Source organism: Amphibalanus amphitrite, unplaced genomic scaffold, assembly GCF_019059575.1.
Source record: "Amphibalanus amphitrite isolate SeventyFive unplaced genomic scaffold, NRLGWU_Aamphi_draft 000372F_arrow, whole genome shotgun sequence".
NCBI lineage: Eukaryota > Metazoa > Arthropoda > Thecostraca > Balanomorpha > Balanidae > Amphibalanus > Amphibalanus amphitrite.
In genome coordinates this window covers 433,801-460,220 of record NW_024881866.1, presented here as the reverse complement: position 1 = coordinate 460,220, position 26,420 = coordinate 433,801, and the positions used below count along the sequence as shown (strand labels likewise).

Below are 26,420 nucleotides of genomic sequence, written 5' to 3'. Positions count from 1 at the left end.
CCTAGGACCTTAAAATCGGGTACCAATCTCTGCGTCTTGTAACGGCGCACACGCTCGTTTTTTCCGCGACGCGCTAGCTCCACCAGGGGCGAAACGGCGAGGGGGGTCGTACCCGCCCCCCCCCCCCTCGGCCGGCGCGTATGTAGAAAACCAATAGGTCCGGCGAGGGTTAAAATGGCGATAAAATATCTAAATTGTAAAAGTTTCGGCAGGTCTTGAAACGGCCATGTCCTGAGCTTGGTTGAAATTCTTCCACGCATTTAAAAATAATCGCGAAAAATTAGGGTCTCAAGGGGTCTGGCGTTAACAGTAGTGCCCATGCTGATTGCTGAGGCTTTTGAGCCTTGTGGTAGAAAACAGCTATAAGTTTGGCACATCGACCTCTTAACTCCGAAAGTAGGTATACTTCCTAGTGTCCCTTTTCACGACGGAACTTTCGCGGTGGAACCTATTTGATACCTGGAAAGTACCAACCCTTGAGGGCCTTAGAATCCTTACAACTTAAGTCTTTTGCCTTAATTTTTTTTTAAGTTGTAATCCAGGCGATTTTGGCCAACAAATCGCTTATTTATATACAAACAAATCAATTTTCGGTTCTAGTAGCCCACCTTTCGACTATGACTGATCAAATAAGCCTGGCAACTACTATGGACGTCAAACCCCTTGAGACCCCACTTTTTTGCGATAATTTTTAAATGCGTCAACTCTCGTTGACAATATTCTGGCAATGTGTGTTTCAGAACCTGCCGAAACTTTTATTACTAAGGTATTTTGACGCCAAACGATTATGAAAGGTGCTTCTCATTCACTCGTAATGTTAAATTTCACGGAACGAATCTGCTGTTAGGGTAGAGGCTACGCGCTCATGGGGCGGAGCCACGTAATGACGTCAGCGCTAAGCTCCGCCCTACCCCTCCGGCGCTCCTTGCCCGCCGACCGGTCACTCGCGTCTCTCGCTCCATTCAGGCTTGATGGTGGGCGGTAGCTGGTAGCGGTAGCGGGCGCTGGTAGATGACATTAAGTGCAGATGGCACTGGTGGCGGGGCTAGAGTGTGGCCGAGCGCAAGCCTCTGCCCGGGCCTGAATTGACCTTAGCATTACGAGTGAATGAGAAGTACCTTTCAAAATCGTTTGCCGTCAAAATACCTTAGTAATAAAAGTTTCGGCAGGTTCTGAAACACACATTGCCAGAATATTGTCAACGAGAGTTGACGCATTTAAAAATTATCGCAAAAAAGTGGGGTCTCAAGGGGTTTGACGTCCATAGTAGATACCCGGCTTCTGTTTCACCGGCCCGTCGCTGCGCGGCGCGCGCGCCCTGGTGGTGTCCGGGCGCAACGAATCCGCCGCAGCCTTATCAGTGGCATTGACTTCCGCCGTCTGCTGCGGTTCCAAAGTCAAGCCAGCGTGGGAGCTCAGTCAGCCATAGCAATCTTTGGTCAGCCATGGTGGTGCTTGGGCGCATCAAATCCGCCGCCGCCTTAGCAGTGATATTGACCGTAGCTCCACCACGGCAGTCGTCGGAGTCATCTACCGTCCTCCGAGTGCTCCTGTTACGGCTGCCCTAGACGATCTGCAGGCCCAGCTGGCGCACGTGATCACCACTGGGAAGCCGATATTTGCGCTCGGCGACACCAATTTTGACGCTCTACAACCGACGAAGACGGACGTACATCGATATCTACAAATGATCGGTGATCTGAACATGAAACAGTTGGTGACATATCCGACTCGACCTGCATCCGGGTCTCTGCTAGACCGTGCTCTGGTACGGACATGGGCTGACGTCACCGCTGCCACTGTGGAGCCGTGCAGCTGGTCAGACCACGACCTGGTGATCGCCGAGACCACGCTGCAGCGGGAGCGCCGCCGTCCCGCCGAGGTCACGATCAGGTCGACACGGGACCTAGTGCCGGATGCCCTCTGTCTGGACCTGCTGGTCTCTGACTGGTCGGCCGTCTTCGGCTCTGATGATCCTGCCGACAAGTCGAGGGCGTGGGTTGCTGTGTGGTCACCAGTGATACATCGGCATATGCCGGAGAAGACCGTCAGACCGAGACACGCGCCTGCGCCCTGGCTGACCGAAAACAATGACCTGCGGGCTCTGATGAGAGAGCGGGACCTAGCTGATAAGGAGAGACGAGAGCGACTGGGTGACGAGCAAGCGAGTCAGCGGTATCGACTCTGTAGGAAACGCGTGAAGAGCGCCCAGCTCAGCGCCAAGTCTGACTTCTTTCTGATGTCGTACCGCCGGTCACGACGTACCACATGGACCGACATTCGACGATTCCGCATTTCATCTGGGACGTCATCGGCTTCATCTTCATCAACTCGGGACGGTGCGCGCCGGGCTGACCAGTTGAATGAACACTTGGCGTCCGTCGGGCCGCGCGTGGCTGCCGCGAGCTGGAGGTGGCGCAGCGCCACTGTCGCCGCGGCCAGCCCGCGCTGTGAGTGACGCCTTCCGTGTACGCCCAGTGACATTTCCCGAGCTTTCAGCTGCCATGAAAGGCATGTCTGCGTCTAAGGCGTCTGGCGGTGACGGGATCTCGATAGGAATGCTGCGCATGACCTTCCCAGTTATAGGTCCACATCTGTTGAATGTTATCAACTCTTCTCTTGTGTCTGGAAAGGTACCAGACGAGTGGAAAGTGGCCCGTGTCATTCCATTGCACAAATCTGGCCCAGTCAGATGACCCGTCAAATTATCGTCCACTTTCGCTGCTGCCGACTGTTGATAAGATCGCGGAGAGCGTTGTGTGTGGCCAACTACTGACATACTTGCTCGATAACAACATTCTCACAGAAGCGCAGCATGAGTCGGCGATGCTGGATATTGTTGGGTTTCTCATGCGTGGCTTGGATGACGGCCTCATCGGATCGTTGACAACCGCAGACACAAGCAAGGCCTTTGACAGCGTTCAGCGGCTCTCGGAAAAATTGGGCTGGTATGGGACCGACGCTTACTGGATCGGGGACTGGTTGACTGACAGGTGTCAGTCGTCAGATGGTGCGCGGGGGTAGCGAGGTGAAGTCGATCACTCATGGCGTGATTTAGGGATCACTGTTGGGACCGATGTTGTTTTTTATTTTTACTAACGATCTTTCATCATGCGTTGACACTAAAATTGTGATGTGTGCAGACGACGACGTGCAATTTTTACATCTAGCATCACCTTACCGCATTTTAGAGCTAAAAGCCGACACCGAGCGCACGTTAGATATCGCGAGTCATTGGTTTACGCAGAATTGCCTGAAAGTTAACCCCAAAAAGACTGAGCTGCTCGTTGTTAAATCTCGAAGACGTCGACTGGACACAGAATTTGATGTGCGTTTCGGTGACACGGTGATCCAGCCCTCCGCCGCCATCAAAATACTGGGCATGATTGTCGATTCCGGACTGACGTTCGAGTCCCATGTGACAGCAGTGATTCGCCGATGCTGTCCAAAACTGCCCGATGTCTGCCAAGAGATGTTAAAAAGCTGATCGTTTAAATGTTGATTTTCCCTCACATCCGCTATTGTTTGTCCGTGTGGTCGGGCTGTGGCGCAGCGCAGCCACATCGTGTTCAGGAAAATCATTAACCACTGTGCACAGGTGGTCATGCGAGTGCGGCGCTCTTCTCACGTGACTCTATTGCTGACTGAGTTAGAATGGCCCACAGTGGACCAGCTGGTGGCCGAGAGCGACTCCATTGCTGACTGAGTTAGAATGGCCCACAGTGGACCAGCTGGTGGCCGAGAGCGACTCCATTGCTGACTGAGTTAGAATGGCCCACAGTGGACCAGCTGGTGGCCGAGAGCGACTGCATTGCTGACTGAGTTAGAATGGCCCACAGTGAACCAGCTGGTGGCCGAGAGCGACTGCATTGCTGACTGTGTTAGAATGGCGCACAGTGGACCAGCCGGTGGCCGAGAGCGACTGCATTGCTGACTGAGTTAGAATGGCCCACAGTGGACCAGCCGGTGGCCGAGAGCGACTGCATTGCTGACTGAGTTAGAATGGCCCACAGTGAACCAGCTGGTGGCCGAGAGCGACTGCATTGCTGACTGAGTTAGAATGGCCCACAGTGGACCAGCTGGTGGCCGAGAGCGACTGCGGTGTTCGTTCATTATCTGTGTCACAATTTTCATGTACCGAAATGTCTTTCCGAGAGCGGTTCCTGCGACGTGGCGATGTGTCTAGCAGGCGGACACGTGCTACAGAAAATTTGGCGCTCGAGGTACCGAGAGTACGTTCTGAACACGCCCGTACGTTTTTTTTTCAATATCGCGCTACCTGCCTATGGAACTCGCTCCCCGCTGACGTTCGAGAATCGCAATCATCGGCGCTGTGTCGCAAACGCTGTAGGAAGCACCTCACCGTTAGGTAGTCTGGTGTCACTTTTATTGATTATTGATAGCGTGATGATGATAGCTGTATGAACTTTACTGTATTTGACTCTTGGACTGAAAAGCCATGTACATATATGGAGTTCCAATTGAAATAAATGATGATGATGATGACCTCCGCCGTCTACTGAGGCTCCAAAGCCAAGCCAGCGTGGAATTGGGAGAGCTCGGTCACCCGCAGCTGGCAGCTCAGTATATTTCCTTATCATTGTACTAGCATTGTACTAAGATATGATAATTTCATAAACGCGCCTACCCTTTAGGTTTACGTGAGTGGAAGACCCTTAGATAAAATAAATTAATGTAATATTTAGTAGAAAAACAGCAAAGTAACGGGCCACTTTTTTAAAAGGTAGAAAACCTACTACAAAGAACTACTAAAATTCTTGAGGCATCAAAGGAAGCTACTAAAATTCCCGCGGTATCAAAGGACCAAACAGGCATCTATTAGGTACCCGCTATTCCGTCGTGAAAACGGCTAGTGTGCTCATTTTTCATATAATGAAACACATTTTACTAGACTAATATTTATCTTTAGTCTTACATTGTTTACAGTGTGGTGATTGTTGTGCTATTCTATTGCCTCTTATAAACCAGTAAAACGCCTTTTGGGCGAAGAACGAGCGAGCGAGATAGTGAGCCCTGCACGTGCGGAAGGGCGAGAGGGTGCTTCCAACGGGCTTGCGCAAAGCACCCTTCTAGCCGGTCGCTAGCGGTGTGCCAAATTTGAACGCAATCGGCCCAGCCGTTCCTGAGATCTGGAAGCGGCATTCTGCACGTGCGCACGTGCAAACGGGGTCCAAAATGACTTTTGCACGGCACCCTACTAACTGGTCCCCAACCGTGTACCAAATTTGAGCGCAATCGGCCCAGCCGTTCTCGAGATCTGGAAACGCCCCCTGCACGTGCGCACGTGTAGTAGCACCCTAACCGCAACACATGGGAATGCATTGCCTGGTGGGTGCCTACCTGTATGCCAAGTTTCAGCGAAATCGCCCCAGTAATTACCGAGTTACTGAAATGGGAACAAATTTGGCACCTCTTATTGTTGTATTTTGCACGTGCACTGGGGGTGTCCCACATGCATCGAGAATATCCTATTTTGGGTAGAAGGGATGCTGCTACCCTACAAAAATTACTGCAAGTCAATCGCCCAAGCGGCTGCTGAGATATGAGCCTCTCAAAATCACTACTTTTGCAAAACAGCTTGAACACCCTTGACTTTTCACGTGGCACGTGCCACGACGGTCACTGAGATGTATCAAAAGTAGTCAATTACGGGGTAGAAGGGATGGGGCTACCCAACAAAAAAGACCGCAGGCCAATCGGTCCAGCGGTTGCTGAGATATAAGCCTCTCAAAAGCGTTACAGGCCGGGCCGGGCCGGGCCGGGCCGGGCCGCTCATACTGAGATTTTTCCGTTATATGGAAAAGACTCACTTCGCTCGCTGCGCTCGCTCGCTCGTAATTACTTTAGACAAATTACACTCCTGCTGACTACTTAGCGATCTTCGGGCCTTTGGCGGCAGACAAATAAGATATTAGTTATGCTATTTTTTGTAGATGACGCTGCAAGCAGTTGCTAGAAAGTGGTGATGCTGTCCCGTGCTGTGAAAGCCGTACCGTACCGTCAAGTTATTTTTATTATTGGCGCACATCCGTTCCCGACAGGATTTAAATTCTTGTCCACATAACCTTTTTACTAGTATGTGAGTTTTGCTTAATTTTTTTTTCCACATGAATTGAATCATGAAATGGTGAGAACAATTCGTGACCACTTCTAGAAATTGGTCGTAAACTCGTGATACCAAATCTGTCGCATAGTAGTTTATTAGGATCTAGGGTTTGGTATTTCTTCTCTACGAAGTGCCTGTCTACTTTCAAAAAGTCAACGCCGCCCCTGCAGTAGATCATTATACCAGTGGACATTGGACAACGGAACTACTATGCATTTCAGACCCCATGAGACCCTGTTTTTCGGCGATAAATTCTTCAGTTTTTGTCTAATCGGCTTGAAATTTTGACATCAGGCATTTCAGCTCAAGCGCCGATTTTCATCAATATAGTCTCTTAACAAAATGTCAATATTTAGAGCACTTGTCATAGGCTTGTAATGCTAACTAAATTTTGCACCCGGATAGAGGCTCGTTCGCTACCGCAGCGGATTGGATGGTAGCGCTGGCCAATCACGTTGCGCCGGGCCCAACTAAACTCCGCCCACTGGCCGTGACCGCGCTGGGTCTATGCCGGTTCAGTCGGCGGCAGCACCGCGGAGAGGTCGCACGGGGGCCGCGCACTGGAAACATACATGGAATCGAGTCTCGACAGGAAGTGTCTGAGCGAAAGCTTGCTCTTCATTTGGGGGAGTTGATAACCGCTTCTCCCTTCTTAGTAGGTATATCAACACCGATCCAGCTCAGAATATGAAGAATACTCAAGTAATGACTAATGAGGATACCTCCCCAAAACCAACTTTAAATAGAGAGCTGAGTCATGACTCATGCACTATCTGAAAATCAGAATGAATGCGTATTTTGGCGCCTATCTCATGGTCAGGTCGTGCCACTATTCTGTCACCTATGACAGCGTGCGAAGCCTCTGCACCACTCGAAAATATCGATTGGTTGGCTGCGTCAATCGCTGTTTCTGAAGACGCTGTTACATCTATGCAGAAAACAACAGAGTAGGATGATGAGTCGCGAGCACTTCCGATTGCCTAAGACATTGCTCCACGAGCTGTGTTCGTAATTCGGGAAGCGTTGAGAAGGGAGCAGAAATGTGATGTGCGATTTACTGCGCATGGTAGAAATGTGACATCAAAATAAGGGAAACAGGCGCATAGGCTAGCAAAGAAATCGCATCTTTTTGTGAAACTGAAGTAACTTTTCAACCTCTCCAATAGTGAGGCAGTAGGTTACTTATAGGTGTTTTAATTATTTACAGTTCAACACGAAAGCCTGGGGTCAAGTCAGCCCGTTGATCTCAATCTAGCCAATTATAAAATGGGTTAGTTCTGAAGGTGTTCATGTTGCACTGCAATCACATGAATCCATCTCAAGCATACGCATAAGCATACTATATTTCATATTGCAACCACATTTCTTAAATGCTACGTTGTAAGTTGTAACTGTAACTGTTAACCATGTCTTGCGAATTTGACGTAGGCTGACCGACGTCTTGTCTTGCATCAGTTCACAGTCACTTGACATCCACGATTTTTTTTAATGACGTTCAATCAAGTAAAAATCCAGTCACTAGCCCTGAACTTAGTATTAAAGTAGGTATATCTTTATTGATTGACATGGTGTAGGTTAATTTGCAATAAATTCAATAAAGAAGGCTGGTGCGCCAATTACGAGCGCTAGTTTCTACTGTATCGTTATTACTGCAACGGCAACCGCAAGGCAGCCACGTCCAATGCGAGCCGCCCCGGTCCGGCATACGGCCTTGGGTGCGGCGGCTACTGCCCCGTCACACTATGGTTGGAAACGGCCTCACGGATGGCCGGGGGTCAACGCGAAAAAATGTTTTGCCCATAACTTGTTAATGCGTAGACCGACTGCGATGAAACTTTGCATAGGTATACCAGTGTCTTTCGTGCATCATACAGTAACTCAGAAATGACGAGGTCACGTCACGTCACGCGTGTGTGACGTCATCATTGCAAGTATGTTATAAGTCGCCTATGTCTTTCGTTATGTTATCGATATCGCGAGGCATTTTGAACATGTTTTGAATACTGCTATTACTGAATGGATATTGTTGTTATGCTTTAGGGCGAGAAATATCAACGTAGTGACGCACAGTGTCTTACTATTGGTCATAAAGGGTAAAAAATTTGGAGAAAGAGTATTTATGATTTTTTTTAGATTGGGCAAAAAAGCAAGAAATAAAATAACGATCAAATGACAAAACATGCGTCAGATTAATCCGGCAGTTGCTGGGGTATTTCCCCATCCGCCGTTTGCCGGGGGGGGGGGGCGTTCAACGCCCCCAGCCGATAACTCGCGAACAAATAGGCGCAGCGAAACGCACGAGGCGCGGCAAACGAAAGAAGAACGCGACGAGACGATTCACATGAGTACTTTAAAGTTGAATTTCGAGGTCACAGGTCGGGTCAAGGTCAGGTCAAACACTTGAAATCGGGCTTTCAGTAGCATGGACTTTAGAACCTCGCAATCGGTGCCTCGCGTTTCGCGTTTCGATTATATCGTCATCAGTTGGTCCTAAATAAATTCAGTCATCAGTTGGTCCTAAACAATCTGTCACAACTGTCACAACTGTCACAACCCTTCATATAAGTGCTAAAAGAGTGTCAGATCAATGTAGGGGTCAGTCAAACATAGGCCACTGGCCAGTTTCAAAGTCAGGTCAATCAGGTAAGCATATAACCCCGAAAATTAAAACTGGTACCTATTCGCAGCCCATGCATGACACATGTTTTATGGGTACTTTTGGGCGTAGAACACGATGGTGACATTCATTTTATCATACGAGTACGTGGCTGGTTGAAAAAAGATCAATTTCAGAAATGCATGCATCATGGTCGTGAAGTATAGTCACGAGAAATTGCCAACATTCAGCTCAAGATTTTGGAAAATGTAGAACGATGATCAAAAACCATAGATAGCCATTTGATTTGCCATGGTATTGGCAGTGTAATGGCGTTTACAGCATGTCTGTATGTCTGCTCTGTCGGTGGATATTCATATCCATACTCCAGGATATCCATATACGTTTGCACGATATCCATACTCCAGGTGCAGGGGCGAGCAGTTACTTCTTACGAGGGGTGCGGAGTCGAAGTCAGAGTCGGAGTCAGAGTCGGAGTCGGAGTCGGAGTCGCCCAGAGTCGTGGCAACGAGCCAGGAGTCGGAGTCGGAGTCGGTGTCGGTCAGGAGCCCGCAGTGGAAGTCTGAGTCGGTCCGAATCGGAACAGCTCCCTCACGACTCCGAAACACTGGCAGGGGTCCGGAGTCGGAGACAGAGTCGGCCGGAGTCATGGCAACGAGTCAGGAGTCGGAGTCGTAGTCGGAGTCGTATTTGGCGCCACCACGACTCCGCAACCCTGCTTCTTACCATCATTTATAAGGATAAACGATTGCAAGACTGACGAGCCGACCTGGTGCTAACGAAGCGACGGGTAGGTACGCCTCGGGAGATGAAGCTTCACGGACGATTTTGCGCACAAGTGCGCAGTCTGCTTTTACGTTCCCCTTACACAGAATTGAACAGAGATTTATTCTGCCAAAAAGCTCAATGGAGGTCGATGGAGAACTTTTTGTATGTCCAATGAAACATAACCGTAATTTTGCAAATATTGCTGTGGTGACACTGCAAACAGAATGCAATGCCGTTCCTGATTTTGAACACGCATGGGAAAAAGAGTCACTCCACTCGATAGCCAACATAACAAGGATTATTTTGATATATAATAATCCAGTTTTACAACGTCATGGAGGTACTCCACATGCTATCACCAGCGCGGTTGTTTAAACCTTTGACGGCGCACCAAAAAAGCCACTATCAGAAACTCCCGATTCCACGTACAATAATGGAGACTAAATGCGCAACTAAATAATTTTTTCTGCCCAATTCAAAACATTTCATCAATTTCCAACAGAATGACACCCCAAATATACATATATTCCGAAATTGCCCACGGCCATCCGTGAGGCCGTTTCCAACCATAGTGCGTCGGCTCCACGCATCCGACTGACCGGCCAAGGTCACCGCTCCGTCCGCCGGGAGGGCGGAGTTTAATGGTTACGTGCTTGTGACGTCACGCCTTCGCACGGATAGCCTCTACTCCACTGACGGATTTACGGAGCTGATTTTAACATTACGAGGCAACGACAAGTACCCTAACAATTGATATTTTGTTAAAAGACCATATTAGCGAAAATTGGCGCTTGAGCTGAAATGTGCATTGTGAAAATTTGAAGCAAATTGGACAAATATTAAATAAATTATCGCCAAAAAACAGGGTCTCATGGGGTCTGAAATACATAGTAGTTGACAACTGACGAGCACAGTTTACTTTTCTCCTATTGACTTACAGTGAGGAGGTCGAAAAATTGATGTGACCCTAGGTCACCGATATAGAAAATCTGAGATGAACTTTGTTTGCATAGGTACTACTGGACTTATCAATTACTGAGAGTTTCAAAGCGATTGGTCAGTCTGTGTAGGCAGTAGGCTGTGTAGCTCTAGTCTCTGGGTGCATCCAATTTTTAGCCTGACCTTGAAAGACCTGGGTCTGAAATAATCACTCTTGTGCAGGAAAAGATGTGTAATAAAGTGGCGCCCTCGCTTTTTTAGAAAATTGCTAGAGCCCGCAACTGGGTGCTCAGCCCGCTTCCACCATCGCGACACCCCTTCCCAGCGAGGCGCCGGTGATCGTGTTCATATTCTAGCAGCCAGTTGTTTCCCTGGGATTCAGCTGTGTCCCCCAGCCGTCCCCGCTGCCCGTCCCCGCTCTGTCCCGCCCCCGCTCTGACCTGGCCGCGATCGTCTGACCCGGGGCGGCCACCTCCCTCCCAGCCACCCCCCCCCTCACTGACCTAGCCCCGGCGGGGTGACCCCCCTCACTGACCTGGCGGCGGCGGTGTGACCCCCCCCCCCTCACTGACCTGGCGGCGGCGGTGTGACCCCCCCCCCCCCCTCACTGACCTGGCGGCGGCGGTGTGACCCCCCCCCTCACTGACCTGGCGGCGGCGGTGTGACCCCCCCCCCCTCACTGACCTGGCGGCGGCGGTGTGACCCCCCCTCACTGACCTGGCGGCGGCGGTGTGACCCCCCCTCACTGACCTGGCGGCGGCGGTGTGACCCCCCTCACTGACCTGGCCGCGGCGGTGTGACCCCCCCCCCCCCCTCACTGACCTGGCGGCGGCGGTGTGACCCCCCCCCCCTCACTGACCTGGCGGCGGCGGTGTGACCCCCCCCCCCTCACTGACCTCTGGCGGCGGCGGTGTGACCCCCCCCCTCACTGACCTGGCGGCGGCGGGGTGACCCCCCCCTCACTGACCTGGCGGCGGCGGGGTGACCCCCCTCACTGACCTGGCGGCGGCGGTGCGACCCACGGCGGCGGCCGAGCCACCCTCCCCCACGGCCGACTCCTGCAGACCCTGCGTCTGGACGGCGCTCCGGCCGCCCGCTGACGTCCGGTTGACGTCGTCACGCAGCGAGCCCAGCACTCCGGCCACCAGCCGGGAGCCCTGGCCGGCGGGCGCTGGGGGCACAGTGACGTCATCAGCCGGGAGCCCTGGCCGGCGGGCGCTGGGGGCACAGTGACGTCATCAGCCGGGAGCCCTGGCCGGCGGGCGCTGGGGGCACAGTGACGTCATCAGCCGGGAGCCCTGGCCGGCGGGCGCTGGGGGCACAGTGACGTCATCAGCCGGGAGCCCTGGCCGGCGGGCACTGGGGGCACAGTGACGTCATCAGCCGGGAGCCCTGGCCGGCGGGCGCTGGGGGCACAGTGACGTCATCAGCCGGGAGCCCAGGGCCCTGTTTCACCGCCCGACGCTGCGCGCGCTGCAGCGCGCTGGGAGCTGAGGCGTACCCCTGACGTCACTCGAATGACGTTGCGTGCAATCCGTTAGCTTATAATGAATCGCGTTTGGAACAGAGGTCCTAAGGAACCAAGTACAGAGAGAACAGAGGTTTGAGTGCGAATGCTGCTAGCGTGCTGATGGCGCTGGCGCTGGGGTACTAGCGTTTTACGATGACGTCATAGCGTAGCGTCAGAGTGGAGTTTGTTGATATTGCCATGGAAACCCAACGCACCGACGGCCGACGCGCGCAGCGCTCTGCCGTGAAACACCGCCCTGGCCGGCGAGCGCTGGGGGCACAGTGACGTCATCAGCCGGGAGCCCAGGCCGGCCGTGTTCGGGTCCGCGCAAAATATTTTGCAGAGTGTGAAGTCACACATGCGATGACGTCGGCCGCTTGGCTCCGCCCATGCTCCGCCCCCTCTCAGCCGGCCCGCAAAGCCGAGGGCCACGCGACGCGCGGCGAACCGTGGCGCGGATGGACTGGTGACCAGGGTTTCGTTCAATAACTGAGTTAACTGTAAAATGCGTTCAAATTTGGTTCATAGCAATGTGCCACTGAAAAGAAAGATAATGATACCAAAAAACACAATACTAACCACTTACAATAAGAAATATTGGACGGTAAACTTTAACCCTCGCCGGCACAGGGGGGGGGGGGTTGATGCAACCCCCCCTAAGGTTTTTCGCGAATAACTCGCGTAAAAAGCGGCCGATCGCGACAAGACTTTCAGTACCCTCGCATTGATCAATTTTACACCTACCCTGAAAATTTCATGACCCTGACCCCAATGACCTTTGACCTGTGACCTCTTTTCTGTGACCATGTTTGGCCGAAATCGCGGTTCGGTGCATGTCGGCTCGCATTAGCCGCGCGTTTGCAAGCTTTGCGTGGTTTCAAACGTTCAAACATGTGATTTGATGTTGCTCCCATGCATTAGGGTGGGTGTCAAGGTCACCTGAAGGTCAGGTCAGGTCATTGACCTTTGGTGACCTCGGGTGACCTCGGTTCACTTTTTCGAGTTTTACATGTTTCTAGGCTAGTTTTTGGAGCTGAATTCGAATTTAGCAACCATTTGAACATTTACGAAGTAGTTTTGGTGCCTTCGTAACATGTTACGAAGCTGTCCGAGGCGGTTGACACGTATTACGAATACCCGCCACAACCCCTACCGGTTAACCTGACTTGACCTGACCCGACCTGGTCTAAATGCTTAAAGACATCATCTCTGATCAAAACTAACACGATATTCGTGATCAGCAAGCACCCCGGAAAACCACATAGCAGCCACACTTTACGACTTTCTAACAGGTCCCGATTTTCCCGGTTTTCGGGTCATTGACCTGACCTGGAAGGTCACCCGATGACCTAGGACCTTAAAATTGGGTATCATCGGCTTCCTCTCGTGACGGGCAACACGCTCGTTTTTCCGCGAAGCTCTAGCTCGATCAGGGGCCAAACGCGAGGGGGGGTCGTACCAACCCCCCCCCCCCTTGTGCCGTCGAAGGACTCAAAATAGCCTGTGCCGGCGAGGGTTAATCCGCGCCACTTTCGCCTCCTGCAGCTACTATTTTCTTCTTGCGCAAAACTGAAAGATTTTGCGCGAGCCTACGTCACACGTGTGGCGTCATACGCCGAAGGGCGGAGCTTGGCACCCGAGGGACCCCAACTGCGCATGCGTGGTGCAAAATTTTACAATAGGTAGGATGCGCTGCCCGAACACGGCCCTGGCCGGCGGGCGCTGGGGGCACAGTGACGTCATCAGCCGGGAGCCCTGGCCGGCGGGCGCTGGGGGCACAGTGACGTCATCAGCCGGAAGCCCTGGCCGGCGGGCGCTGGGGGCACAGTGACGTCATCAGCCGGAAGCTCTGGCCGGCGGGCGCTGGGGGCACAGTGACGTCATCAGCCGGGAGCCCTGGCCGGCGGGCGCTCGGGGCACAGTGACGTCATCAGCCGGAAGCCCTGGCCGGCGGGCGCTGGGGGCACAGTGACGTCATCAGCCGGGAGCCCTGGCCGGCGGGCGCTGGGGGCACAGTGACGTCATCAGCCGGAAGCCCTGGCCGGCGGGCGCTGGGGGCACAGTGACGTCATCAGCCGGAAGCCCTGGCCGGCGGGCGCTGGGGGCACAGTGACGTCATCAGCCAGGAGCCCTGGCTGGCGGGCGCACTGGCCACAGGTCAGGTCAAATGTTGAATGTTGACCGTTTACAGGCATTTCAAGAAATGCGTTTTAAAATCGAGTAAAATCGAGTAAAAAAATGGCCATTAAAAATCATCGATGGGGTATTGTTCGTTAAACACATATTTTGCTATTTGAGGTCACTGATACCAGGTCAGGTCACAAAGTTCACTGGTCAGGTCTCTGAGGGTCACAATATGAAAATATCCTGTGATGCATGTTTTATTGTCTATTTTATATGAAATGGACAAAACATCAAATGCGAATATGTGGGCCTTTGGGGTCAGTTTAGATTATGTTTTGGTGAAGGTCAAGTCAAGGTCAGGTAAAGGTCAGGTCAAGGTCAGGTCAAATTAGGTCAAATTTCAAAGTTGATATTTTTGCATAATGGGTATCGGTTCGATGTAGCTCGTCACGGGGAGTTTAATGGTGGTCTTTATTTTGCGCTACGTGCTCTAGAATTGCTAGAAATTGAGTTTAAAAATTTGACCTCATCAATTTTGAACAGTTTTTTGCTATAACTTGGCCAAAAGAGGTATGGATCTAAAAATTGGTATGTAGATAGAAGAGCGCAGGAACTATCACATATGTTGCGGTTTTTTTCGAAATTTGAAAAACTTTTTGGACTTTTTTTCATTTTTGCGTTTTTCTAAAAAAATAACTTTTTGATTTTTAGGAGTCAAAATCCCAAAGTTTTGAAAATCCAAGATTACAGTTTTGTAGCGCCGTTTTTTGATAGGTACATGACCATATTAATACGCCCGGTTATATATAACAAGATATAACCGGTTTTTCCGCGACACTACGAGCGTCTTGCCTCGGCGAGCAGCGTTCGGCGGCAGGCGGGCGGCCGCCCGCGCCCCGGGCGGCAAGGCCGCTGAGGCGGCGGCCTCCTCTGATTGGTGGAGCGACTCGTGTCACGTGACGGTGGCGGCGCGGGGTTTGGGTGTATATGCGCGGTCACTCTGTTCTAGGCCGCCCGGTCTGACGCAAGTCAGCAGTGTTCTCGCTCTGAAATGTTTTTGCGTTTACTGCGGTCGTGTTCAGTGGAAACTGGAAGACATCAAGGGGAGTATAAGTTCGGTTTTATATCAATGTTATATTGATTGACGAGGATGTTTTTCCTTTCGGGTTTTTTATGTTTATTTTTACTGGTTTGTTGCTTGTTAGTTGTTTGTTTTTATTTTCGGCATGAGGTTTGGTTATTTTGTGCTTATGTTATGCTATCGAGGTAAGAAAGGGGTCGATGAGCAATGGGTCGGCAAATGCCTGGTATTATAGGTTCTTTGAAGGTTGGATAAAAGAATGAAACATGGACTGCTAATTTGCTTGGTGGTGTTTTTCAGATTTTGGGGAGATAGGGTGTAGGTTCTTGCTATGTGTAACATAGCTGAAACTGTTTTTTTTTTTCTTCTTCTTCCCTGGAACGGAACGCCGGACTTTGCCATCCTACACTCAGTGCGAGTGAAATCAGCTCATGCTTCTCGGTACGGTGTAGCAGCTCAGAGTGCACGGCCTGGCCGGCGTGGGGTTTTTGGTGGCCACGTGGTGTTGGCCGGTGGTTGGAGTTGGCAGAATTGCCGTTTTGTGGTGCCTGGTGTTGGTTGAACTGTGGTTCCCATACACGTGAACGGTTACAGGCGTAAGGTGTGCCAGGTGGGCGTACCCCGTGGAGGTACGCCCAGGTGGGCCAGGTGGGCCTGGCCGGCGTAGGGTTTGGTGGCCACGTGGTGTTGGCCGGTGGTTGTGCAGAGAGTTGGTAGAATTGCCGTTTGGTGGTGCCTGGTGTTGGTTGAACTGTGGTTCCCATACAGGTGAACGGTTACTGGCGTAAGGTGTGCCAGGTGGGCGTACCCCGTGGAGAATGAGCTGCTGGTGATGTTTGGCTCTGTCCGAGCGTGTCCGAGCGGGTTTTTCATTAGTGGGTTAGGGATTGTTGATAATAAGGGTACCAACTACCAGGTGAGACTTGAGAGGGTAAATGGAGTTCATGCTAATGATACCCAATGCAATGGTATTGGTCTAAAATGGTATTGTTACCTGGTTACTGGTTAGGTTGGAGTCAGTGTTCGTCATGGGCCGGGCCAGCCCAACGGGCCATGGGCTGGGCTGGGCTACGGGCTGGGCTGGGCCCTCAAATATGAAGGATCGATGGGCTGTGGATGGGCTGGGCCAAGACCTGTAAAGTGGAGTCAGGGGTTCGCAACAGAGACAAAAACTATAACTACATAGCTCATTACTGTGCAAGACTAAAAAACGAGTTAAATAAAGCACGCATGCAATGTGCGTTGTGCATGCTGCTCGCAAAAGATTGTTTATTTGCTATCTTTGGATACCTGTGTGGTGTCAATAATTTTTAGTCCATTCATTTTTGACGGGCTGGGCCGGGCTGGGCTTTGACGCTTTTACCATGAATGGGCTCGGGCTGGGCCGGGCTGTGAAACCATGGGCCTGGGCTGGGCTGCAACTGGGATTTTGCGGCCCGTGGCGAACACTGGTTGGAGTGAAAGGTTAAGTGGGTGATATAGGTACGGAGGTGCAGAGGTGATAGTGGAAACCACTTGTGTGGTAAGTCTCGGGAGTCGGGACTAGGATATTTTAGATTAGATGGGAAATTATGTTAGGTAGTTTGGATGCACTGGCGATAATATAGTAAGTTTCAGGATAGTACCCAAAGGAAGTTTTCACCCTCATATTTAAAGACTGCATTAGGTATGCCATTTTCTATAACGATGCAGTTTTATGGTAGCCCGTGATTGTTTTGCTCTCACTCTACATTGAGGTGCGAGTTAACTGTTTTCAGTTTTTTTTATGGTAGTGGCGTTTGTGAATCGTTTTTTTTTTTTTTGGCCAGAGTAAGGTGCCTTTTTGTCGTGGTCAATAAATAGAGCATTGCCTAGGCATGCATAAGCGACATCAATCATCATGGTAATGTTGGTATGCAATATGCATATCCTGCCGATGTGCCATCGCGCGCATTGTCAGATAAATGGCTCCAGTATGTATAACCCCTCTTGATACCCTCCTTTGATACGAGCTTTCGGCTAAAAATGGTTATGTGACACAATCCGTTTTTTTTTTCCCATGGCTTGGTGGGTGGTTGGCATCCGACTCTGAACGGCGACGGATCGGCACACTCGGCGGGGCCGGCCCGCTGGGCCAGAGTCTTCTCTGGCCGCTGGAGGATTTCTTCACAGCTCCCGCGTCAGCTGAGGGAGTTCCGACCCCTCCCAGCTCATCTAGCTCCAGTGGTGCTGCCCGTGCTGCCTAGCAGGTCTTACGGGACATCGTCAGGTATAGGCCAAGGTGGCCGGGGTTTTAAAAGGTACGTTGTTCCATGTATGCCGGGCCCGGTTATACATATCTGTTAATGGAGGTTCTAGGGGGACCCGATAGGGTAGATAGTGAACGCTTGGGCATGGGCGATATCGGCATTTTTGTGGGGATATTTGGTTCCACCAATAGGAACATGAGGGGCAATGCGGGTGGAAAGTAAGATAGTAGTTAATAAAATTCTGATAAAATCGTTACGAGGCCTGAAGGTATTAAAAAAAATGAAATCTAGTCAACTCTAAGTTCAACATGTTTTCAACCTTGGTTTGCTGCTGCTGCTGAGGCTTGTTAAATCGTCTATAACTATATTCAAAGCAGTCTGTTTCTTTGATTTTTTTTTTCTACTTGTCGCTATAGGATATGGGATGACCTTTCTCCTGCAAACAGCAAATGAACAATACAGGTCAGGTGCTATCAATAATAGTTAAAAAAGGATTTAGTCAGTATACGTTGTTAGGACTGGGGTACCCCTCGGTGTCTCAAAATTGTATTTTGGCTGGGGTGTCGGAGGAAAATTCCTGGGGGCCCGGGAACGATTTTCAAGTTGGGGGGGGGGAGGCGAGCCTAAAATACCTGACTTGATGCATATGAAACAGTGGCGTAGCTAGGGGTCTAAGGGAACACGCACTCCCCCTCCCCCCAATCGGGTTCACAGGGACCCTCGGGTCCGGGGGACCCTGCGGCACCATTTGACCTGAGGCTTAACGATGGCCATATTTCGACTCGGGAGGGCCCCATTCGGCTCGTTAGAGCACCTCATGGGCCCTAAATTGCCACACTAAGATCTCCTTAAAGCCCCACGCCGGCTTCTGAGTCATGGTCCCACAATTATTTTTCTGAGGGCCCAATAGCGGCAACTGTGGGGGCCCTCATCGGCGCTTATGAGTACCCACACCGGTGTCTCTGAGGGTTTCACGCCTCCAACTCTGAGTGCCTACACCAGTGCCTATTAAAACCCTATATCGGCGGCTCTGAGAGTGAGGACTCGAATCCCTACCCAACACCTGCGCAGTGCGCATCTAGGGACCACCCACTAGTGACTTCTGAGGGCCCCACACCGGTGACGGGGGCCTCTTGCCGGTCACTGAGAACCCCCTGCCGGCTTGTAGAGGGTTCGCGTCAGCAGCTCAGGCCCCACACCAGTAGGTAACTGCTCCACACCAGCGTCTATGAGGGCCCACAGCAACGCCTGTAGGACCCTCACCGGCGCCTCTGAGAGAGTCACACTGGTGCCTCTGAGCGCCCGCACCGGCACCTGCATGACAGTCCCACACCGGTGCCTCTACGGGCCCCTTACCGGCGGCTCTAAGGGCCCTACGCCGGTGATTCTGAGGATGCTACCGATAACCGGAGGCATCATACAGGCCCAAGGTGTCGCTGAGCTTTAATCCCATACCGGCCTTCCGTGGGTGCCACGTCAGTGCACTCGTTGCCCCGCACCCCTCCCTCACACCCGGGGCGGGTAAACTGTGTTATACCTATAGCAACGATTTTACCACCGTTGTACGTTATGTATTTCTCAGGGTTGGCTCAAAATGGTCCAGTATATGTATGATTCGTTGGAGGTGAGCTATGGCTAGTTTGAGCATAATTATGAATATTATGATGGTAGAAAATGACCTTATGCTCATGATACAATGAAATGATATTAAAATAAGTCCAAAAATATTATGATATATTTCGACTTGCGTCGTCTTCAGAATGTACATTTTCAGAATTGTCGACGAGCGAATTCAAATCCTTTCAAAATAGCGTGCAACATTTTTGTGAGATCTCTGGCTAACAAATTACAGTCAGGTCATACCTATAATAAATTTTAACAGCGTACAATACAATGAATACAATATCACTGAATAAATATTGGATAAATATTGTCAATGCGACACAATACCTAAAAGTAACACAGGCATATGTTGTTTGTGCAGCACGCCAAACTCGCGAAAATGCAAAACCTATGCAGAGTGATTGACATGATAAGATGCATTCATACACTTATAATTACACATGTTTCAGGTGCGTACAACTAATACATACACACAGCAGAGTAAACATGACACCAGTGTAGAGCTCGCTGAGGTGGTGCACGAGTGGGGGGGGACGCTGTCAACTGCGTCTACCCTACATCAAATAAGTACAAATGGCGATGAAAGACGCACCTAACAAGTACAAGTTCTTCAGGTGAGACAAATAAAAAGAATGGATAAGCCAAAATAGAGACATGCTGACAAAAAAGAGGACGGAAGGCCAAGCATAGAACATCGCCTATGTGGGAGTGTAGGGAGGGGGATGGAGAAGGGGCCAGGATGAGGTTTGTGTGTTTAGGCATGGTTTTTGGTTTCTTATTTCAACAGATTCTGCTATTTTGAGATCAGCCACATCTTTACATACTCTCTCTATGCTAATTTTGAATGAGGATGACGATATACTACATGATGGGTGGTTGAGGTTGACATGGTCTCCGAGAGGGGTGTTTTTGGTCTTGTTTTTAGCATCCCGTAGATGCTCATTAAATCTTTCGCGGACTCTCCTTTTTGATTCACCTATGTACACAGCGGGTTTCTCATCACACAGGTTACATGTGATTTTATATACAACATTTTTGGTATACAACATTTTTGGTATGAAGGCCAAGCTACACTGGTGTAGCCGCTGTCATACCAAAAATGTTGTATATAAAATCACATGTAACCTGTGTGATGAGAAACCCGCTGTGTACATAGGTGAATCAAAAAGGAGAGTCCGCGAAAGATTTAATGAGCATCTACGGGATGCTAAAAACAAGACCAAAAACACCCCTCTCGGAGACCATGTCAACCTCAACCACCCATCATATAGTATATCGTCATCCTCATTCAAAATTAGCATAGAGAGAGTATGTAAAGATGTGGCTGATCTCAAAATAGCAGAATCTGTTGAAATAAGAAACCAAAAACCATGCCTAAACACACAAACCTCATCCTGGCCCCTTCTCCATCCCCCTCCCTACACTCCCACATAGGCGATGTTCTATGCTTGGCCTTCCGTCCTCTTTTTTGTCAGCATGTCTCTATTTTGGCTTATCCATTCTTTTTATTTGTCTCACCTGAAGAACTTGTACTTGTTAGGTGCGTCTTTCATCGCCATTTGTACTTATTTGATGTAGGGTAGACGCAGTTGACAGCGTCCCCCCCCCCCCCACTCGTGCACCACCTCAGCGAGCTCTACACTGGTGTCATGTTTACTCTGCTGTGTGTATGTATTAGTTGTACGCACCTGAAACATGTGTAATTATAAGTGTATGAATGCATCTTATCATGTCAATCACTCTGCATAGGTTTTGCATTTTCGCGAGTTTGGCGTGCTGCACAAACAACATATGCCTGTGTTACTTTTAGGTATTGTGTCGCATTGACAATATTTATCCAATATTTATTCAGTGATATTGTATTCATTGTATTGTACGCTGTTAAAATTTATTATAGGTATGACCTGACTGTAATTTGTTAGCCAGAGATCTCACAAAAATGTTGCACGCTATTTTGAAAGGATTTGAATTCGCTCGTCGACAATTCTGAAAATGTACATTCTGAAGACGACGCAAGTCGAAATATATCATAATATTTTTGGACTTATTTTAATATCATTTCATTGTATCATGAGCATAAGGTCATTTTCTACCATCATAATACAGTATATGTATGTAAAAGCTGGCCTGCCAAACTATGGCCAGGGTCAGGCCCAAACCAAAGTGGGATGACAATAGCAGATATCAAATCGATACTGTATCGGCAGAAATCCTTCAGATGGCAAGGAAAGGCCGTGTCCTGATAAGATATATAAAGGAAACAAGAAGGAAAGAAGTCCGGGAAAGGGAGGAAAGGTCCTTTCTCGCTGCCTCAATGTTGAGGGGGCGACGCCCCCACGGCTCTCAAGTTGGGGGGGGCAAGCACCCCCGCTGCCCCCCCCCCCTGTTCCCGGGTCTATGAAAATTTCTCACCAAAAAGGGATAAGAGTGGAAAATTGATGGTCAAATAAGGCCTAACAAGAGTGAAAAAGGATGCGCGGCAAAATTTCATAAAAGGCTGGTATAATGTGGGAAGTAAAATAGCTATCCATCCATGCAAATGCTTTTTCTGGGTAAAAATAGGAGTGGAAAATGGGCTATTAAAAATTGGAGGCGAGTGAACAGTGATTTTCATTTGGGTGACGTTTCCCACCTAAATCAACAAATTTTTGGGCACTGGTACCCCTCGCCAGCATCAGGGTTGACGTCACTCACTCAGTACTGACTGAGTGTTGAGCTGTCCGGATGGTCGCAGCTCGGTTGTGGCCGCCTTGGCCGTGTTTTTTGGTGATCTAGTGCAACCGTCGCAGAGCAAAGGGAGTATGAAATTCAGTGTTTTGTGGGTTCTTTCGCTAAGAAGTATTTTTCAATTATTAATGTGTGTTCTGTATGCAATATTGCTTTTGCAAGGACGTTGATTGTTTTTTATACTTTGATGGCTGATAAAGTTCGTATGCAATTTGTTAATAATGGAGGGGTTGGTGGGATGCCTAACTGGTCCGGGTGTATGGTTAGTAAGAGGTGGAAAGTGGGCTAGTTGCGGAGTTATTTGGAGTGGTTTATGGCTCGGTATGGTTTATTTCCAGTTAAAATATTAATTTGTTTTGGGAGGGGTAGGTTAAAAAAAAAAACTCATCGGTTACAACTCATCATTTACAAACTAGGGGTCTTATTGTTTTCTTCTCTTAGATCGCTGGACTTAGCCGTTCCACACTCTGTATGGGTGAATTCAGCTCATTTTTTTCACGGGATAGCGGCTCCAAGTGCAGAACCTGGCCGGGTTTCGTGTTGGGTGGCCACTGATGTGGGCCAGTGCGGTTCACCAATGAGGTGGTGATGGTGTTGTGAGCGGTGGTTGAGTTTGTAGAGTTGTCCGGTTATGCCTGGCTATGGTTGAACCTTGGTTCCCATGCAGGTAAACGGCTACTGGCATAAGGTTTGCCATGGTGAGCGCACCCCATGAATGGCGAGCTCAGCTATAGTGGCGTGGCGCTGTCGGAGCGATGAGTTTTATTAGTAGTTTATGGCGCTTCACTGGTCAACGCCAATTGCGCTTAGGTTATTTGGGTAAATGGGGGTTAGGTATAAAAAATGTAGGTAGGTAAATGAAATAAAAAAAAACTAAAAGAATTATAAAGTAAAAATAAAAACAAACAAACAATATAAAAACAATTTATTGATGGCGCTTCACTGGTCAACACCAAATGTTGCCCAGGATATTTAAGTAACTGGGGGGTTTACGTATTGCTCCGGTAGGTAGGTACTTGATCACTTTAGATGGAATTTGTTATACCTTTTTGCTTTTGCTTAGAACGCTGGACATTGGCATTCTACACTCCGTTTGAGTGGATTCAGCTCATTCTTCCGCGGGGTAGCAGCTCCAAGCGCGCGACCTGGCCGGCTTAGGTGTTGAGTGGCCACTGAGGTGGGCCGGTGTAAACCGGTGGTGTTGGTGTTGAGGGTTGGGAGTTGAGTTTGTAGAGTTGTCGTTGGTTATGCCTGGCTATGGTTGAAACGTGGTTCCCATACAGGACAACTGATACTGGCGTAAGGGTTGGCGTAGTGAGCGTACCCCTTGGGAGGTGAGCTGTTTTTGTGATGTATGGCCTTTTTCCAAGCGTTATATATTTTTTATTAATTTATTCGGAGGCGCGCTCTCAGGGGTCGCGCGCGGCTGCTGCTCGCGCTGTCGGCGTCACCGGGGGTCATTGAGTGGTTGGAATTTTAATTTTACCATACGATGTTACGAGTAATTTCTAACATTTTTATGATAGCAACCTGGTTGTGTGTACTCAGGTTGTGTACTTTTGTCACTCAGGACCTGCCTATGATTGGTTGGTGGGTGAGTTACTGTACCTTCTATGGGTGACATTGAGGCAGCTCGGCGTTTGGAGACAGTAAACACCTCCAAAACGTGTCGAGCTAGGAAGCTACGGCAATTTTTACCCATATTGGCCTGTTTACAGCGTAGGGGCTGTCTGTATGCCGGTCTTTTGGTCCCTGATCAATCCGGAGCTTTGCGGAAAGGCAAGCTTGTTGCCCGTGGCGGGTGATGCGGATACTATCAGATTTCAACAGCGGGTATTTTGGTATTCAGGTCGGGTAATTGCCCTAAACATTTGGAGAATCTTGGGATGCCCAATTCTACAAGTCCCGGGTGAAGCTCGCTAGTCTGCCCGGGGGTATCCCCTTCTACAACGACCCCGAGGCAGCTCGCTAGTCTGCCCGGGGATATCCTCTCCTACAACGGCCTCGGGGCAGCTCGTTAGTCTGCCCGGGGGTGCCCCTTCTACAACGGCCTCGGGGCAGCTCGTTAGTCTGCCCGGGGGTGCCCCTTCTACAACGGCCTCGGGGCAGCTCGTTAGTCTGCCCGGGGGTGTCCCCTTCTACGAACCCGGGACAGCTCGCTAGTCTGCCCGGGGGTGTCCCCTTCACAACGGCCTCGGGGCAGCTCGCTAGTCTGCCCGGGGGTGTCCCCTTCTACAAAGGCATCGGGGCAGCTCGCTAGTCTGCCCGGGTGTGTCCCCTTCTACAACGACCCTGGGGCAGCTCGCTAGTCTGCCCGGGGATGTCCCCTTCTACGACCCCAGGACAGCTCGCTAGTCTGCCTGGGGGTGTCCTTCACAACGGCATCGGGGCAGCTCGCTAGTCTTCCCGGGATGTCCCCTTCTACAACAGCCTCTGGGCAGCTCGCTAGTCTACCCGGGGGTGTCCCCTTCTACAACGGCCTCGGGGCAGCTCGCTAGTCTGCCCGCGGGCGTCCTCTCCTACAACAGCCTCGGGTGTAGCTCGCTAGTCGCAAGTCTGCCCGTGGTAGTCCCCTTCGTCAACGGCCTCTGGGCAGCTTTCTAGTTTGCCGGGGATGTGCTTTTCTACAACGGCCTCGGGGCGGCTTGCTCGTCTGCTCGTTGGTGGCTGCCGCCAGGACGCCGGTAGCGCAGGCGTCATTCCGGTGGCTTTGAATGTGGATGCCGGCGGGCGCTGAGAGCTCTCCCCTTTTGCTGGTCGGCTATCTATGACCTGATTACCTATAGTTTCGTGGTCACTGTTTTAACCTTTGCAAAGTTTTAGGTAACATTCATGGTCGTTATCATTGCCACGCATATCACAGGGATTAACCCGCGCCCCAGTGGCGGTCTCGGCCAACTTCGCCCTAGTGGGGGGGGGGGGCATATGTTACCACCCACCTCTAACTCAAAAACTAAGAGGGATAGAAAGACGCGGTAAAAAGCAGTCGATAGCTCTCAATGTGTACGTTTGAAAGTATTTCAGTCATTTTTCACCTTAGAGCAATATTGGGGTCACCAGAGGTCATCAAAGGCCAAAATTTGCCAATTTCCATGATATTTTTCAGAAAACATGCCGCTATCTCAGGAACTATGGTAGATAGAAAAACGCATGGAACAGCAAACGATAGCTTTTGAGCTCTTCTTTTGAAAACGTCATTATCAATATTGACCTAAGGTCAACGGTTTAGCCTCCAGAGGGCAAAAACTCCAAAAATAGCTGTTTTTACGAAAAGTGTTTTTCGACAATAACTTTTGACTACAAAAAGCCACAGCATTTCTATTGCCAGAATCGTGTTCCCCTCGCCGAGATGCGTCGAATGAACTATAATTTGACCTTGAAAGGTCAACTTAAAAATTTGACCTCAGGTCAAGGTCATGACCTGACCGGAAAAGGTCATGTTGCATATCAGTCGATGCGTCTCAACAAGACAAACACAATGAGACCATCCCCAGCGTTCTATCTCTTTCCAATCGCGAGTTATTGGCAAAAAACTGTTTGTAGCCTCAAGTGACCTCAGATGACCTGTCTAGAGGCTATCAGCAAAAATGACACCTTGGTCATCACGAGTGGACTAAATCATTGTGATTCTGAAATATTTGGACTGTTCCTATGCGTACACACGGATCTAGAGGCATTTTCATTTTTCTCCATTGCCTTATAATGGTAAGGTCACGCCACTGACCTGACCTTAGGTCACGGATATAAAAAATCCGAGATATACAAATTGTAGGCGCCCATAACATCATGCAATCCATCAAGTTTGAAACCTTTCTGACAAACACTGCAGGCTGGACATGATTGCAAACTTTTTTTAGGCTTGGTCAGTTAACTTGACCTGGTGACCTGACCTGACATGACCTGGGGTCAAAAATTTCACACATTGTCCAAAATTGATGTACAAAAAGCTACCCCAAGCGGCGCGGCGCTACGCGCCGCGCTTTTTTATTTACACGCGAAAAACGCGACAGGGTGGTAACATATGCCCCCCCCCCACTGGGGCGAAGGTTAAGGTACACGTAACGGTAGCTGTGGCCTCTGTTGTCAGTTGCCTAACAACCATTGGGTTACCATGTTTTTTTTGGGGACGGCGCTAAAATAACAATAATAACAATAATAATGACAATAATAACAATAATAACAATAATAATAACAATAATAACAATAATAACAATAATAATTAACATTAGCAATAATAAAAGAAAAAAGCAGCTCGCTAGTCTGCCCGGGGAAGCCGTTTCTCACGGCCCCTGGTGCTGCTCGGGATGCTCCCTTCTTCCACCTTCTACAACGGACACGGGGCGGCTCGCTAGTCTACCCGTAGGTGGCTGCCGCTAGGACGCCCGGTATAGCGCGGGCGTCATTACGGCGGCTTGGAGCGCTGATTCCTGGAGCGGGCTGAGAGCGCTCCCCTTTTTTGCTGGGCGGCTGTCAACGACCTTCGTTGATACTGTTCTAACCCCTTCCAAAGTTTTGGGAAAATGCATGGTCGCGCTGAAAGGTATGTGTATAGTGTTCAAGGTAAAGGAAAATACAGCTTTTGTTAACTGCCTCAGCACTCATGGATGGTTGTTTTTCGTCGGGTATATCGAGGGTCTTTAGTTGGTGGAGGCTATCATCGCAGTAGTGGCTAATGC

General features: G+C 50.0%; 1 protein-coding gene across 2 annotated transcripts in view; it reads right to left on the bottom strand.

The window, feature by feature from the left end:
• The window catches only part of LOC122389792 (prophage side tail fiber protein homolog StfR-like), a 108,838-nt gene that overhangs the window by 45,087 nt on the left and 37,331 nt on the right, over window positions 1–26,420 (bottom strand). The window contains exon 2 of one of the 2 annotated variants that reach the window (XM_043382190.1): window positions 11,451–11,622. In XM_043382190.1, the coding sequence (XP_043238125.1) occupies window positions 11,451–11,622 (172 nt within the window). The remainder of the gene's footprint in view (window positions 1–11,450; window positions 11,623–26,420) is intronic. The other variant, XM_043382191.1, reaches the window with a different exon arrangement.